Source organism: Pezoporus wallicus, unplaced genomic scaffold (genome assembly GCF_028554395.1).
Source record: "Pezoporus wallicus isolate ANWC-B61680 ecotype Strahan unplaced genomic scaffold, APGP_CSIRO_Pwel_v1 contig_3058, whole genome shotgun sequence".
NCBI classification, from domain to species: Eukaryota; Metazoa; Chordata; class Aves; order Psittaciformes; family Psittacidae; genus Pezoporus; species Pezoporus wallicus.
Window position 1 is genome coordinate 2,498,165 of NW_026641153.1, and position 18,699 is coordinate 2,516,863.

At 36.4% G+C, this 18,699-nt stretch overlaps 1 protein-coding gene and 1 long non-coding RNA gene across 11 annotated transcripts in view; one reads left to right on the plus strand and one right to left on the minus strand.

Moving 5' to 3' along the window:
* CACNA2D1 (calcium voltage-gated channel auxiliary subunit alpha2delta 1) overlaps positions 1-18,699 on the minus strand; it is a 381,260-nt gene that overhangs the window by 199,296 nt on the left and 163,265 nt on the right. For all 10 annotated transcript variants that reach the window (XM_057422543.1, XM_057422540.1, XM_057422539.1 and 7 more), the window contains exon 4: positions 3,310-3,369. In XM_057422543.1, the coding sequence (XP_057278526.1) occupies positions 3,310-3,369 (60 nt within the window). The remainder of the gene's footprint in view (positions 1-3,309; positions 3,370-18,699) is intronic.
* LOC130606312 (uncharacterized) lies at positions 4,564-5,930 on the plus strand. The gene is made up of 3 exons (XR_008973947.1): positions 4,564-4,641; positions 4,757-4,860; positions 5,874-5,930. It is a non-coding gene; the product is annotated as an uncharacterized LOC130606312 (long non-coding RNA).

Consider the following 18,699-nt stretch of genomic DNA (forward strand, 5'->3'; position numbering starts at 1 on the left):
CCTGGCACAATTGTTGACCTTCTATCACAGGGTTACAGCATTAGTGGACAAGGGAAGAGTGACTGATGTCAGCTACCTGGACCTGCGCACAGCATTTGGTACTATCCTGCACAACATCCTTGCCTCTAAAATGGAAATACATGGATTTGCTGAGTGGACCATTCGGTAGATAAGGAACTGGCTTAATGGTCGCACTCAAATTGTCAATGGCTTGATGTAAAGTGGAGGCCAATGATGAGTGGATTTTATTAGATGTGGATTTGTGTTTCTATCAGTGGTTTAGTCCCAACTTTGTTTTTATAAAAGCAAGTAAATTCTCTCCTTTAGACAATTCTGACAATCTTTACATGAAATAAGCTGAAATAAGAAAAATGACGCCGAGGGACCAAATCTGGATCTTAGATTCTTTCCTGTACTAGATAATTTCAGAATACCATATCCAAGGATACTGAATATTTATTATATAGGGCATTAACCTGCAAATAAAACTTTTAACAATTTTTAATGTTTACATGCTTCTTTTGCTGAAAATTATATTTTGACTAAGGTGTTAGAATAGGCATTCTAGCAGTCTTGATTGACACATCCCTTGTAGCTCTGTAGAGACCTTGGTATTATGACCAGCCCTCTTTGCCCTTCCTCTTTTGGATTTATTCCACTGAAGGAAGCCTATATATACTTCCCCAGAAGTAATGCTGGTGATACTTTCTTCTTAAAACTCTATCCTAGTATTCGACTGCAATCTGACTGTCAAGGACATTGCTGATTGTGAGCTCGTTAGAAGCAGAAATAAATTGTCCCAAAGAGTTTCTGTCTGCAGTGACTCACGCAATGCTGCTAGAAGGGCTTTTATCACACAAAACTAAATCCTGGACAAGAAATAATCCTTGTACAGCATGATGTACAACATTCATAATGTGTATCATAATGTGTAAAGTACTATCAGAAGTACTTCACAAAACCTCATCCACAGAAAGTTTTATGGTATATCTTCTATTCTCCATCACAACTATTAGGAGTATAAATCTTCAAGTGAAAATGAAGTTTATCACAAAGATCTGTGTGCAAACTAATTTGAACAGACACTTGCTAAAAAGTAGGCCAGAACAGAAGAAAGATTACTTCTGGCAAAAATGGAACAAATTAAATTATAAGAGGCTTAATACATTTATTTGAAATTTAATTGCATAACCTAATGTCAAGGCTATTACATAGTGTGCACAGTTCCCATCCAAGTCAGTAAAGCACAAGGTCGGTTTGCAGTTACTTTATTATAAATCCAACAGAACAGCTTTTTTCTTTTTTTTTTTTTCTTAATTCTGACCATAGTCTTTGCCCGAGCCACAACATTAATATAAAATTACATTTCAAAATTACTTTGAGATCACTCCATGGCAATGAATTCTGTTAAGACCAGAAGCCTCTCTGGTACGACTAACTTCGATTGCAAGTAAAAGGTAAAAAGGAAACCAAAAGCTGAGACAGTGTTGATGTGATGCCAGTGTGCTCAGCAAACAGCAAAATGATTAAAAAGAGCATCTGAGTGTATTCACACTCTTCTGCATTGTGTCCATCAAACTTGCAGGTTTTGTTTTCTATTCAAAACAGAGACAGATCAGCAGTAAAGGTTGCTGTAGCATTCTCGTTATTGCACCCCTATGGAATATGTGCTCTTTTACCATGTATTAGAACCTGTGCCTGTACCGAGAGCACACTTAAAGGCATTCAGGCCATGTCTAGACACTCTTTACACTCCTAAATGTGAGTTGCTCTTGTCTGAATTATTTGGCCTCACTTCAGGTGTTTGGTTTGTTTGGGGTTTTTTTGTCTCTTTGTTTTCAAATGTCCAAGTGTCTGAAAAACACTGGATCAGAAAGGACATTTGTGGTGGCTTTTGCTGGGATAGATTTTATTTTTTTCATAGCAGCTGGTATGGGGCTGTGTTTTGTATCCGTGCTGAAAGCAGTGCTAATAACACACGGATGTTTTAGCTAATGCTGAGCAGTGCTTGCACAGAGTCAAGGCTTTTCCTGCTCCTCACACCACCCCGCCAGTGAGGAGGTTGGGGGTGCACAAGGAATTGGGAGGGCACACAGCCAGGGAGGCTAACCCCAACTGACCCCAGGGATATTCCACACTATATGGTGCTATGCTCAGCATATAAAGATGGGGAAGAAGAAAGAAAGAGGGGTGGTGTTTGTCTTCCCAAGTAACCATTACATGTGATGGAGCCCTGCTCTCATGTAGATGGCTGGACACCTGTCTGCCTGTGGGAAGTGGTGAATGACTTCTTTATTTCGCTTTGCCTGTGTTCAGCTTTTGCTTTATCTCTTAAACTGTTTTTATCTCAACCCGTTAAGTCTTCTCGCTTTTACTCTTCCAGTTCTTTTACTCTTCCATCCCACCGGGGGGGCAGTGAGCTGTGTGGGGCTCAGCTGCCAGCGAGGGTTAAACCACAACAATGTTATACAAAACTATTGTGCATTTAACTGCGCACCACTATGATTCCAGTGGATCTGCAAACACAACCTAAGTTTGTAGCAGTATCATGTAAAAAGCACCACCTGTTTATATTTGCTGAAGAAACAGGTAATGAAGACATAATAAATGACTGACACAGCAGGGAACTGTAGTCTAAAATTAACAGGCTTATAATTATGCAGCACAATATTAATTTGGCATGCTCAGTAATAAAGAATCGTGTCACTTGTTTTTCAGTAAAGTCTGAAATCACTGAAGAAGATAGTTCAGTGTTCTACTGGATTAGGGCCTCTTTTACCAGTACTAGAATACCATAGAGATGCAGTTATTAACGTATAAAGATGATTCTAAAAAATAGTTTCTGATTCCCAGTATAGTCATATAGTCCTGTAGATAACCAAATCCTTCTGTATTAAGCTTTTTTTCCCATTTTTTTCTACCATATAAGTAAAAAAAAAACTTGTAAAAATCTTTTCTATGATTCTGTGTTTCAGTGCTTTTAACTGATATTAACCATCACTCATATGTCTTTGTAATCAGTCCTTGTATGTCAAAAACAGATGTCTTCTATACACCTCAGATCTACGTCCCTCTCTCTGTGAAGCTGTTTAAACCACAACACTCCCCTATGACCTTCTGAATTTAAAAGCTCACTCTAGTCTCTAGACACCCAGACTTTGATTCTGTTTACTGTATAAAACCAAATCTCCATTCATAGTCAATGACTCCTTCTGTGGTGAGTATATATAAGCAGCATGTTTGTAAGACTATATTTAACATTTCAAAATGGAAAAATACAAGGTTAAAAGGGGAGAAACTGAAACTTACCCCAAACTCATCCCTCCACTGATGTGATGCTTGGTACTTTTCTGCTTCTTTAGCGAGGCGCTGGAGACCAAAGAGAGAAAGGGCATAAATTTTAGTATGTATTGATTCTTCACTTGGCAAAATCTGTTTTTTTTTTTCTATATATAATTTCTATAAATCTACCCTTTTTTTGTATTCACTTTGAAATTATGTATTTTTGAGTAAAGATGCACCATCTTATTTCAAAAATGTTATTTTTTGTTGGAGAGTAACAGGCATCCTCTTAGAAGGCATTTTTCCTATTTAAATAGTTGAAATCCAGTTTGTCCTCAGCCCCATGGTAAGCAAAGCACAGTGCACAAGAATGATCCAATGATGCTCTTTCAAATCAATCTGTTGTACAGAGACATCCATTGTGTTGGTGACATGTCTTTTCAAAAAGCTGCTTGTCCACACTTGTGAGAAGTTTACTTAATTTCTGCATATAGAAGCTGCCATGTCCTGCATGTTCTCCAGCTGAACTGCTCACAGCATCCCCCATGCCAGAGCCCTGGAAGCAAGCACCCATCCAAAGAGTAGCCAGCTTCCTCTGCAGAAGTAGCTACCTGGTATGAATTTAGTTCATGTAGACTCAAGTCATCTCCTAATTTTTGAGTGACTTACTTAATTTTATTACTAAGTTATTCTATAACCCAACAAAAAAAATAGCAAGTGTTTCTGGGGAGTCGTGGTAACTTTCCAACAGAAATAGCCTGACAATACCCACCAGACAGCTAGGGATGAAAACGCTTTACTGTGTAACAATATGTGCACAGTGAGCCTTATGATCCTCTTAACATTCAGACCAACTCCTACACAAAACGAATTGGTCTAAGTCACGTTTTCAGTTGAGTCAACTGTCAGCTCTTGCTAACAACTAAAAGGGGTAGACCAGAAAGTTCACATAAGCTGGAATGGCAGAGATGGTGCTGTCAGAGCCTCACCTCAGCCTCCCACCTCTACCTCAGACGGGGGTCAAAAACAGCTAGATTGTGAAGAAAACTCAAGATGGCTGTGCCCTTTTTGGTTACACAAGGAAAGACTAGTTTTTCATCTCTCTCAAAGAAATCATGCCTGCTTGTATCTGAGAGATGCAAATGTCAGGTCTTGCCTTCCCTGTTTTGATGGAAGAGTCTCTGGAGAACACCAGCAGAGGAGCATCACAACAGCAAGCTGACACCTGACACATCCCATTCTCCCTCTCATCACAATGAGGGTTTAATCAGGTAACATCTCTCTAACACTGTGACCCACCGCAGTTCCCCACAGGCTTCTCTAGCTAATACTAAAATGCTGAGATTCATATTTGTGTATGTAAGAATATGAGCAGAAATGTTTCTAAAACAAACATGCAAACCAGTATTTCTCCATATTAGGTTTTAATAACCTTTTACTCCATGTCTCTGTATTTGTGCTGCGAAGATGAAAGCTATGAGATGTTTTCAGTCCTGGTATGAAGCTCTATTTAACACCACCTTAAGTGGAGAAGGAAGAAAGCTATCCTGTAATATAAACATTCTGGCATACTTCAAGGTAAGTACTTCACTTACTTCAAGGTACTTACTTCATCCTCATAGGCCCCCTTCAGATACAGAAGGCTGCTGCGTGGAGACCTCATAGCAGCCTTCCAGTATCTGATGGGGGCCTATAAGAATGCTGAGGAGGGGCTCTTCACTAGTGACTGTAGTGATGGAACAAGGGGTAAAGGGTTTAGACTTAAACAGAGGAAGTTTAGATTGGATATAAGGAGGAAGTTTTTTACTGTGAGGGTGGTGAGTCACTTGGAACTAGATGATCTTTAGGTCCTTTCCAACCCTAACCATTCTATGATTCGGTGATTCTAAGGTATTTTTTAAAAGCCCTGCAGTCTGCTGGAGAGCAAGGATTCTCAGATGAAGGCAATGAATTCAGATCACTCTAATTTGAGAAACCATGACCAGGAAGAGAGGACTGCAAAGCCAACAAGGTCCATCTATTCTTATGCTTTTGGAGGATGCCTGACAGCTTACTTTCTAAGTAAGAGATCACAGGAGCTGATGTGATTCAAACCACAGATTCAGCCACTGTGGTTGACACAGTAGCATGTCAGATTTAAAGTGATTGAATACACCATGATTAAACAAACATCTGCTTAATAAATGTTCCTAGATTCAACAATTATTTCTACCTCTTTTTAAGAAACAAAACAACACAACTTTTTTAAACGGGTAAGAACTGCTCTCTCCCTTGCTGCTTTCTCAATAGCGTGCAGGGTGCCCACAAGTAAGTATTTTTAACCAAACTTTAAAAGATGTCAAGAGTTACCTTCTACTAGATTTCCTTAAACCTTTCAATGAGAATAGTTAGATTTAAAGCAAAACAGTTAAGGGGGAGGATAGATAAAATGCAAGTGTTATTTAGTCCATCAGCCTATGAATGTTTCTTTAATTTTTAAAGGGATTACAAAAGAGATCAGACACTCAAAAAATAAATAAATAAAGAAATAAATAAAAACTAAAAACCCCAAAGTCCAGCTGCTGTCAACCTCTAAACTTTCCATTTTGAAGGTCTTGTCCCCAGGTTCCAAGTCATCTGGAACAATGGCCTTTGATGTAGCACAGACTGCAAGAAAGAGACCTGAAGAATCTTTATCTGATCTGTAAAGATCAGCTCCCTAGAAGGCCTATTCATCTTCCAGCCTTCATTTTTGTGCACATGTCATATCTTTATCTCCTCCTAACCAGCACAGAATTCTGTCAGCTGATGGCACAATTACAATTATATTCGGTACAATGAAATAAATCTTCTTTTTGTGCTTTTCACTCTAAGTATTTTATCTTGAAAATAGTATTTCACCACCCCTTGATATATCAAGCTATTATAGAATGTGTAAGCTTAGAGTTATTAGACATCAATACCCTTACGAAGCTTTCAAAAATACCAAATCCATGGATTTTTTTAAAGTTTTTTTTAGGAAGACAAATACCCCGGGAGAACATATCAAATTTAAATACCACAATGTAGACGCATACAATAAACTTCAAGTTCTGACTTTAAAACACAAACAAAATACTCAGTCCTGTTCTTGCCTGAACAGTGTAAAAGCCATGTAAAAGTAGCTTTGAAAACAGTTTTCATATATGTATCTAGAATATAAATATTGCTCTTCTGTAGATTATTATGAATTGCACATAAAATATGAGAGAGAAATATGAGGAAAAGATTTGGAAAGACTGGGATAAAGTGTCTGAGGTGACAATAGAAGACTGGTACTGTGATTTCACTACAGCTTTAATATAGACCAACAAAATTTTAAAGAAAAGAAATGTATTTGCACTTCTGTAAGAAATTTTTTTTTTCCTTTAAAAGTATTCTGATCACTAACACTGTAGCACATGAGTTTACAAGAGAATTCATATTTCCCTACCTCAAATAAGAAGTTGTTTCCTATGCATTGCTGTATTCCATTAAGTAAATACCATCACCTGCAGTATAAATGTAACCAGAATTTTAATACTTAGACAGATTTTAAAAGATGGTGACCAACAGTAGGGTTTTGGTTTGTGCTTATCCCTAACCCTACTGAACACACACTATTTCAATATTATAGGATTTCTATATGCATATGGTATGCATGTGGTCCAGCAAGGAGCAGGGAGCTGGACTTAGTGATCCTTATGGATCCCTTCCAACTTCAGATATTCTATGATTCTAAGATCTACAGTGTGGTTTTACTTCATGTATTTACACTGCAGTGTTACAGCCTGTCTCCTACTCCAGCATCTGCTGTGCCACGATGGCAATCTGATCAGAAGACTGTTAATGAGGAAATCTGAAGCATATAAAGTGCCAAAAAAAAAAGTGTGCTTATAATTGCTCTCCTGTATGCAACATAGGCCTCATATGATATATTCCCCATTTACTCTTTGGAGCCAGTTTCACTCTTGTCATATGAGGCAGGAGAGGAGTCATAACGAAAAAGAGTATGTTAGAGGCCTACTGACACTGTGAAATTTATGAAAACACTCTTCCTACAGATTACTGGCCTAAAATTACACACAATCTAACACAATCAGAAATCAGTTTTTTAAAAACAAAAAAAGCTGACGTTATTATACTCTGGACCACAATACAAAATAACACCTCAAAGATTGTTTGCCACTCTTAACGATTACCAACAATATAAATGGATAGGTTTGGGTTTTTTCCTAATTCAGCTGTAAATTACAAAAAGCAATTTAAGTTAAAAAATAAACAGAAAAATCCATATTTCATGTGTTTGTTTAACACATTTCAAGCCATTTCTGCTTTATTCACATGAACAGTGATTTTATTTCAGACTTCATCCTTTTTTTTTAAGAAGATGACCTCATTTCCAACACAAGGCTGTCATGTTTGTGTCGTGGTTTAAATCCAGTCAGTAATTCAGAACCACGTAGCTGCTTGCTCACTCCCCCCTCTTCCTCCCCACCATTCCCAGAGGGATGAGGAGGAGAATTAAAAGAATGTAACTCCCACAGGTTGAGATAAGACACAAATACACTGCTGCTACCACCAATAATGATGATGATAAGGGAAATAACAAGGGAAGAGAATACAACCGCTCATCACCCACCGATCAATACCCAGCCTGACCCAAGCAGCGATCTAGCCCTTCCGGGTAACTGCCCCCAGTTTATATACTGGCCATGACGTGCTGTGGTATGGAATACCTCTTTGGCTAGTTTGGGTCAGGTGTCCTGTCTCTGCTTCCTCCCAGCTTCCCCTCCTCCCTGGCAGAGCATGAGATGCAGAAAGCCCTTGGTCAGAGTAAACATTACTGAGCAGCAACTAAAAACATCGGTGTTATCAGCGTTGTTCCCAGGCTGAAAGTCAAAAGCACAGCACTGCACCAGCTACTAAGAAGGAGCAAAATGACTGCTACTGCCAAACCCAGGACAGCATATTAAAAAGAAATGGAAAAGAATTCCTATCACCTTCCACATATTTAAAAGACAGAGCTTTAAAGGTTTTTCTCTGTTAACAACTATAGTGATAATCATTTTTTATGATTCACGATAACCTTTATTCCCATTGCTTCATTAAATGACTGAAGGAAGAGTCAGGCTAATTCTCCACAGAGAAATTTTACTCTTCTAGTGGTTTTCCTCCAAAGCAGAAGATCTAAAATAACCACAAAACAGAATAGAATATGGTTAGAATATGGTTATTAAGGTTGGAAAGGACCTTAAGATCATCTAGTTCCAGCCATGGGCAGGGACATCTCACACTAACCATCTCAAGATAGCAGAGTAAATAAAGGGACAGGATCACCTCCTTCGACCTGCTGGTCACACTCCTTTTGATGCAGCCCAGGATACGGTTGGTTTTCTGTGCTGCAAGCGCACACTGAAGCCGGCCCATGTTCATTTTCTCATCAACCAACACCCCCAAGTCCTTCTCTGCAGGGCTGCTCTGAATCTCTTCTCTGCCCAATCTGAAGCTGTGCATGGGATTGCTCCCACCCAGCTGTAGGACCTTGCACTTGGCATGGTTAAACTTCATGAGGTTGCCATCAGCCCACCTCACAAGCGTGTCAAGGTCCCTCTGGATGGCATTCCTTCCCTACAGCGTATCAACTGAACCACACAGCTTGGTGTCATCCGCAAACTTGCTGAGGGCGCACTCAATCCCACTGTCCATGTCAGCGAGAAAGATGTTGAACAAGACTGGTCCCAACACTGATCCCTGAGGGACACCACTCGTTACTGGTCTCCAGCTGGACATTGAGCCATTGACCACAACTCTTTGTGTGTGGCCATCCAGACAGTTCTTTATCCACCGAGTGGTCCACCTATTAAATCGATGTCTCTCCAATTTAGTGACGAGGATGTCATGCGGGAAGACATTGGTTAGAAAAGATCAATGGGAAGCAAAATCTGAACTAAACTTCTTGAGATTACAGTATTCCAGGTGAAGTTAATGCTTTCTAACATGAGTAATCATATTGATTTTAATAGGGAAAACTGGAAGGGGGAGACCCTAAATTAATAGAGCACATATGTGGCTTTTGACATCTAAAATGTTGTGTCATAAAATCATCTATCTCTGACAAAACTTTCAGGTAAGTCAGAAAGGGTAAAGTCAAAAGACCATTTGGCGCAGTAACACTTCTCCACTAAATAAAAGCAGCTCTTCTCTAAAACATGAATTAGAAAGAGCTCTTTCTCCTGTTTTTTTTCTTTCTCTTATTGTGTGGATTTAAGAATTTAGCTAATGGTATCAAATTATCTGATAAATTATCATATAAATGAACTGCAGGTGCAAAACCATTGCTGGAGGGCACCTCTCTGAGTAACAGAGAATAGGACAAATCAAATAGAGCTACAATGACAAGCAGAGGGAGCACAAAATCATCTTCTATGACTGGAACATGGAGTCCAGTCCATGAGGTATGAAATATGCTTTGTGTGGAATGCCCTACAAACCTAATAAGCTGCAGAATGAGTGTACAAAATAATTCTGTTCAACTATTATTAAAAAGCAACAAGGAATGCTGGAAATTTTCAGCAGAAGGTAAAGAAGCAGCATTTTGTTAAATTCTACACTTTCCCTATTTATGGGTAGAAGGAGGGAGGAAGAAGTTTCAGTTCTCAAATCTGAATATGTGCCTAGGATGCTTGCAATTGTTGGAATTGAGAAGAGGAGTAAGAAATTGTCTGTCAAATGCATCAACATCCAGCAATGAAATTTTGCTAGAGTGGTGTATAGAAACAGCAAAAGACTACTTCTTTTAACATGTAATTTATCCTTCTCATTTGCAGAGGTTTCAAACCCTTCGAGCTTATTACATTTTCACTCTAGTAATTCATATGCCTTAAATGCAAGTCACATTAGTGTTATATTTTCAAACATGCTCAAAGTGAAGGACACACTCAGAAACCATTAGACTAAAACTGCCAATTGCTCCATTACACCACCAGCTCCAGTTTACTGTCTGCCTTAGGAAACTCTTAAGATTCACAGATGAGCTAGGAACTTCACAGGCATGACTGGAAGATGACACATATATTGAGTAGGCAATGCCTTGTTACCCTGATTTTCAGCTGTAGTGTATGTGTAGTTTTCAGCACCCCAGGGTGAAATCAGGACTACACACACTTATTTTAGAAATATCAAAACTAACCTGCTCAAAAATAAGTGTTCTAAAATTTCAACAATGTAATTTTCCTCTAACTTACAAGAAAAACCCCAACTTTAACTTAGATGCAGCTCAGCTTGTTTCACAGCTCCTTTAATATCTCCTCATTAAGTATCCAGTTAAAAAAGAAAAAAACAAAATACAAACCTTCACTGCTTAAAAATTATACATGTCAGCAATTCCATAAAAATCAGACTAGGATCCAAATATGAACAAATAACTGAAATATGCACACAACTGACTTATTTCAAAAGGAAAAGTAGGAAAAAGAACAAAGTAAATACCTCCTTATTAAGAGTCAGTTACCTTTAAAAAAATAGGGGATGCAATACCAGCTCTATTTTGCCTCATTGCATAGTCAAACTGAACAATAAATTTTACAGAATATTATAGCTTTATATGAGTTCAATAAAAATATATTGTTATATTATTTCACATAAATTGATAACATTTGATATATATCGAATACATAAATACTCAGATTACTGTTTGCAGTATTTTTGTTTAAAATTATCATTATTTGTATATTTATTATCATAATTATGATATTAAAATATCATCTGCTAGTTAATGCAATTCACTGTACACAGGTATATGTATTCACTATAACTAGGTATGAAATGCTACATTGAAAGATATGTAGTCAGTTCTGGATTTACTCACACTTTGTGTGTTACAGAAGACAGATGTAATGCTGTTATAATCCCAAAAGAAGATCAGAAACCTGTCAATTTAGTCTCTGCTGAAATGATAGTCAAAGGTCCCTTTGGCCACATCATCAGATACAGCTTTAAGCTCCCTCATAATTGCATAGGTATTCATATAAAGAGCAAAATCCAGACTTTCAAGAAATAACAAGAGTGAACAGAGAATATGATCTCTTTCTCTGTAGGAATGGGACTAAATCTTTTGATTTCATTAATACACATTCATAACCTTAACCAGCCCAATAAAGTCCAAAGTAGTTAATGATTTATAATAAAATTGAGATAACACTGAAATCTGCACTGAAATAACATTTCCAGACATGGACCCAGGAAACATACAACTTCATTCATAATTAAAATTCAGAGCTTGAATGGTAGAACCGTAATGTGAAAGTAAAAAACAATACAAATCAGCATCTTCTCTTAGGTCCTCAGATGTATGAAACAGAATCAATCCGAATTTGACTGATTAAAAGTCTGTTAACAAATGAATCCTCTCCATAAATATATATATATAAAAATCCCAAACCCACAGCTGAATAACAACTGTGACTTTAACATGGCAAGGCAGTGTATTAACAGCTTTGCATGTCAAGATAAAAAAAATGGAGCAGGTGGTAGGCTATAGCTGCTGAATAATCAACTTGATCTCATCAGCAGTCAGTGGGTGAGAGCCAAGGAAACATGTTACTGTTGGCAACAACAGAAACAAATGAAACATTAATACTGCATGCTATTTTCAGGCAACATTTCCCTAATGGAAATAATTCTAGTCAAGAGAAATAAAAAGAGTTTAACTGTGAGTCCTGGAGAAAAATGAGTGCAAAGGAAAATGACCTTCTACTGGTAAACCCTAAAAATGTCTTTTATTTTCCCAGAGGTAACATGTCAGTCAAGACTGCCATGCTGGAAACACACCAAAGCCTCAACTGCTCCTACACCTGGCTTTGCATTGCCGTAACAAGATGCCCAGAGCTCCTTATTTTCTCTTTTATTAAATAGAGCGTAATAACATGCTGCTTCTCAACTTTCTCAAATATCTTTTAGAAGAGGTGTTGCACTCCAAACCTTCCCTATACATACTATAGTATATACTATTTTCCTACCCTCCAACAGAAAACCCTTTCAGATTGTAATGTAAAAACACTCTGCAATTAAAGGTAGAGAATAATGTAAGAGCTGAATGTTAAAACCAGTGTCTTTTACCTTTCCTCAGTCCATTTAGTTTCTGTAGTATTTTCCAGTCTGTGTATATGCAGACACACCTTAATTTCTCTCAAATGCAAGCTTTATCCTAATATAGATGCACGGTTCTAAAGCAATGGTTGCCGAACCTATGCCATAAAACACTCTTAGTCATTGTGATCACTTCTCATGCAGCCACAGGTCCACCAAAGGGATATAATTATTAATTATATAGCCATTGGGATAGCTATTAAAAGATCCATGTTCATATATTAAACATTTCAGCAAATGCTTAAATATCTCTCAAGGTCACTGAGCTCCGTAAGAACTGTTCTCTGAAATCCTCACTCTCTGAAGTTGATGTGAGGATTTCCACTCTCTTCACTGAGATTTTACTCCTGCTGCCTCAAGCCCTGTGTGTGTTACATGATCACAAAATTCATAAACAGAGATATTCTTCTAGATTCAGTGATCCTTAACAGACATGCACTGTTTTGGCCATTCTTTCTCTTCACCACCTCCTTTCGTGTCTATGTCACGTATTGGACAATGCATCACCTTTATCTTCTAGGCACGTCAGTGCATTTCTAGGTATAACTGTGATTATAAAAAAAATGTAACCTGGTTCAAGTTACCATTAACATCTTCAGTAAGAGAGTCGGTTCACATTTCTGCACCATAAGATCTTAAAAACCCACTTAACATGTGAAAAAATATTTTTTTTTCATCTTAAAACCTACAACTTAAAAACTAATGGTTCATATTGTCAGGGCTACAGAAGTAATTAACTTATCACAGCTGCTGTGAAGTAAATAATGTTAATGGTATTTAAACACGTAAAGGAAAGTGAAGCAGAAAGGTGAAACAATTTAACCAAAGTCACAAAAATGTTATTGTCAGGTGCTAGTAACACCTATGTCCATAACATTTAGGCTCTGGCTGAATACATTGTATTTTTCTTTATTTTTACCCTTTTTATAATTCCATATATGACCTATAGCTATGTTTAAAATGTATTTGACTGCCTTAGTGAGTGATGTACATATCTGAATCAACATTCAAATGATAACTTCCTTTCAATTTTTATATACATATATATAATAAAAATAAAAATGTAGATTTTTTTTCTGTTGTAACCCTGGCAGGTGACACATTTGAGAGCTACTACAAGCAGTTCGGTTTTATCTATGATGACTTCTTCCAAAAGGTGCTTAATTAGAATGTCTCACACTTTTCTGGGTATGAAAATCTAATTGCCACCTTCTAGCTCAAAGAACACAATCAAGAAGCATTATCCCATCTCAAAACTCCCTCTTCCTTATGTCACTTCCACATCTGATGTTACTTCTTTCTTGTTTTTCAGTCTTGTATGCTTCTTTTCTATAAAGGAAATATATTGAACCATAACAGCTAATTTAGCACCATCCTAAAAATGTGTTTTCTTTGATTCCAGCTACAGCTACTTACTGAAAATCATCATCAGAATCAAATGGTGAATAGAAAAAGGAAATACAAAAAGGCTAAAACAGAATTATAAGAAAGAGAAAGTAAATGGACATGTCAAGAATGTCATGGTACAAGTAGATCTTAAAGCAAAACATATCAATAACTCACCATCTGGCTTCTCTTTAAAAAAATAAAACTACAATTTCCTGTTGGAACTGGAAATATTATCAGGCACAGAGAGATGTGTGATGATGGCATAACAAGTAAGAAACCTTTTTTATCTCTTTATTCCCGCAATCATTAGCCAATCTCTTTTGTGATTTTCTTGGTAATTTTGTGCAGTGTGTAGCCTACTGTTACCATATATGCATATGTAAATATATAGGTCTATATATATTTAAAAATATATATCTAGCAATATATGTATATACACATATCTAAAGTGAGCTGACTGCAGCCATTATAGCTGTTTGTCAAAATGTTATAACACTTTTTTACACTTACAACAAACTTTCTGACTTCTTACATGCTGAGAAAAATCCCCAAAGCCTTCTGAAACCTGGATTTAGAAACTCCTTTACACTTTGAACAATGTCAAATAAAAGACATTGTATGAAAAAGATGAGAAAATGGGGTCTTAGTGTTGCACATAGATTTCTTATTAAGGCCTTCCTTTCCTATTCTATGATTTAGCATCAGTTCTTCCCACATATACTTTTGTCAAATGTGAGCAAAGTTAGTTCAGTCATTTGTTTAAGTATAAAAGTAAAGGAAAGAAACACTTTCCTCCCACTGTGGGCAATACTTTGCCACGTTAGCAAGCGAAGGCTTCCTAACACTTCCAAACAATCTAGAATAGTGAATGTTTCCAAATCAGGATTTTGCTTCACAGCAATTAAATAAAATGAAAGTCTTGTTAAAGTGAACCTTTTTCCCAGGCTGACATAACACTTTCACAATAATTATGCTCATTTCAGTGGAAGGACATCTCTTCTGTCTTGTGTATTTCATGTGTGACCAGAAAGGAATTTACAATGAACAGATATTTATGCACTTGGTTTTATATAAGAATTGTTTATGCTTTTCTTGAGCAATAACATTTTCAATGGTTTAAGAGCTGAATCATCAGTATCTACTTGAATCTTCAATACATATTTTATTATTGCCTTCCCCATCTTAGCATAAATCCAGTCACAGGTCTGAGACAGAAAACATGTTCCAATTTGGAATAGGAGGTTATATTTGCTAATAATACTTGAAATGTTTATTTTTCAGAAATGCTGTTTCTAGGAATAGCACATTTGACAATGTCATAGAAATGCAGTTCTTTCTTATTTTTTAACTATCAAGTTGTCAGGTTTGGTTTAAGTGGAATCCACAACATTGTACAAAAATATTTTCGGTCAGAAGTAGCTTATTAAACAGATTTAGGTTTGCTTGGGTTTTCTTGCTGTTGTTGTTCTGTTGTTGGTTGTGGTTTTGTTCTTATTTTGTTTGTTTTGTTTTGTATTTTAATTTATGGAAATAGCACTGATTAGATGATACTGCGATTCCTAAACAGATTATGTTACTGATGGAAAACCTACGTAGACAGTCTGGAGATGGATGGAAGGTAAATCTGGGAAGCTGCAGAATAAGATAGCCATGACACACTTGCCCCTAGAGGTCTATACTGCATCTATGGACAATTTAATTCTGGTCTAAATATACTCATATACCCTACAGAACTATTCCTCTATTGATATAATTATGATCAAAATTAACTGCTCTGCATTATAAGGCCGCCAACACTGTCTTCTCTCTTGCCTCAGACAAAGCAGCCTGACTTATGGCCAGAAAATGAGGAACAGATAATCAAATAGAGTAATTCTACTGATCTTAAGTACAGAAGACTGTATTACTCTTTTAGGGAGAAGTCCATAATATCTAGAAACTTAGTGTAAAATACAAGGTATATGGAGATTTGAGTACAATCTTATCTGCATTATTATTATTCATTTTTACTCCCTTGTCAACTGTAATTTCTTATTCTGCATTTAGAACTCTATCATCCCTCATCATGTAAGGTTTTAATGTTTGTCACAAAGACTCAATAGACCATATGTGCTCATGTGTACACAATGCTGTTTCTATCTCAGACAATATCTTTATGGTAATACATCTGGCTTTGAGAGCTTAACAGCTCTCCGAAGTACCCAGATTTGGTACTTAAAAGAGCTTTATGAAATCTAGTATTATGGTTGCCTTGAAAACAAGTGAGTATTTTTATGCATATTAAAAATACTCCTTACTAGTGTATGTTAACCAAACTGTGCTGTACTGTAAAGAAACCCATTATTTCTTACTACAGCACATGTGCTCAGTCTTGTTAGCAGTCAGAGGACCCATTTCTGTGCAGGCACCACAGTAATCACTGCAGAATTGGAATGTAGTGATACACAGCGAAATTTTTATGCAGCTGAACTCTTTGGATACCAGAACAGAACAGGAATCCCTAAAGACTAAATGTTCAAATACAATATTAGAGAGCATCTTGAAGTGTAACTTAGCTAATAGCACAGACTGAACTGAATTTATCTTCTTCAGTTATTTAAATCTCATTATATATGCCCTGTTTAGTTCCCTCTCCATTTAAATTGATATGGAATATAAAACAATCTCTAAATAATTTAGTTGAAAAAACATACAAGCTAATTAAGAGCTAAAATTTGAAACCCAAACATATTCCAAATGCCTCTTTTCTTAAGACTTTCTTTTCTGTTTTGAAGATGTCTAGGCATTTTATTTTTTTTTATTTTGGAGAGACAATGAGTTTTTGTAGGGTCTTTTCCCAGACTAAAAAGTGTTGACAAAGAAGCCCCTAGGTTTCAGTTGTTTTTTTTGCTACCAATAAGGGTTTGCAGTCTTTTTAATGCTGTTGAAATCGTAATTAAGTGAATAAAACCTCAGTGTGGTATTCTTAACCATACAGCATGATTTTCCATAATTACAAATTAAAATAAATATCATCATGATTATTAATCTCTTTCTCTAATTACAACTTACGCACTCAAATGCCACCTTACAAGGTATTACCAAGGTCAGGCTTTGCTGGCAGATGTCATTGGGAAGGATGGAGGGGGGGCAGCAGAAAGAGAGTGCATTAATGCCCCAGCACTTTCTATTAGCAGATGCATGTGCCTCAGACATGTAGAAGGCAATAATTACAAATAGAACATCACCTCCTGTAAGTAACGAATTGCTCTATTGAATACTTTACATGCCAAATAGATCTTACAGCAGATATTTTTACACTAAGGGCTGAAGCTATTCTTGTTCCTCAACAGTTTTCAGGTAAAGATCTGCCTGAGAATGTGATAAATGCAAGTAACATCTAATTAACATTTCCAATTAATCTATATTACCTAGTTTCAAAAGTATAAGATTTAGCCCAAACATACTAATGATAATCTGTTCCTCTGACTTAAACCGTATCATCCTTGATTTTTTTTTTTATTCTTACTCTTGCTTGAAATATTTCAAGTAGTGTTTTTATCCTGCAAAAGATGTTTTTTATCCTGTTTTCAAATGCACATTAAGACATTATGTTCACACTCCTGGTCAGTGCCATTTATAGCCTTCTGCAACTAGTCAGTACACGGTTCCAAAACTTTTCAGTTCTCTTTATTTTTTCAATCATAAAATCTATTAACAAAAATCTCTCTTTGAAATATGAAAAATAAATCACCGTTTCTGATAAAATAAAACTGTTAATATTATTTCAAAGAACTAAAGAAACGTTTAAGTAAATTATTCCAAATAACACTATTCTTATTTAGCTTCCTCACTAGCAAGATTGTTCTGCAGACACTTTATCTTTAAATAGATAAAATGATCTATTATCCAAACTGTTCTCTGACTCTTATTCTCACACATACACACACAAATTGGTGCATGCAATTGTCTAAACTATAAAGCCAAATCACACAGAACCTGGCAACACCTTGACTTTATATTGTCAATTTAAGCCTTAGATCTCAAATGCGAGAAGAGGCATCTACCACTTTTTATTTAGAGAAGAGTTGCTTTGTAGCTTAATTAAAGCAGCGTCTGTCAGTTTAGAAGATGAGAATTCGCTTCTCCTGCAGTGTTTGACAGCATCCTCAGCTAAAATGGGATAATGCAACTTTTGCAAGAAATAATGCAATGTAATATCAAACCTTAGCACTCACCATTACAGAATTCAGACTTCAATAGCCTTATTTTTCTTAGATTTCCGCTAATTTATTTAATAGAAATACATAACTGCCAACTTTGTAGCTAGGATTTTTAAGTGAAATTTTAATGTACTTTAAAACAATGCAATGTAGCTTTATAGCTATTAGTTAGCAAACATTGAGAGAATTATTGTCCTAGTAACCTACTCTACTTTAGACCTATTTTAGGGAGTCCGTACACATTTACAATTAAGTATCAACGCAGTAGTAATTCAACTATAAACCAAATAGCTCAGGATTTTTTTTGTAAAATTTGTGGGTTTTCTGGTTGTTTTTTTATTTGGTTGGTTGGTTGGTGTTTTTTTTTTTGGGGGGGGGAGGTGGTTGTTTTAGGTGGTTTTGGTATGGTATGGTATGGTATGGTTTGGTTTTGGCTTTTACTTTAGAAACAGCCATTTATCTGAATGAAGAACTTTGACTGAAGTGGTGAAAGTGTTGTCAAATAACAATTTCTCATATCCATAGAAGCATTATTGGTCCAAATACGCATTATAGCAAAGGAAAGGAATAGGGAGGGAGAGGGGGCATTTGAAAAAAAAAAAAGGAAAGGGAGGTTTTCTTTTAAAAAAGGGAGAAAGAAAAAAGGGAAATTAAGTACACATTTAAGACTAATTTCTCT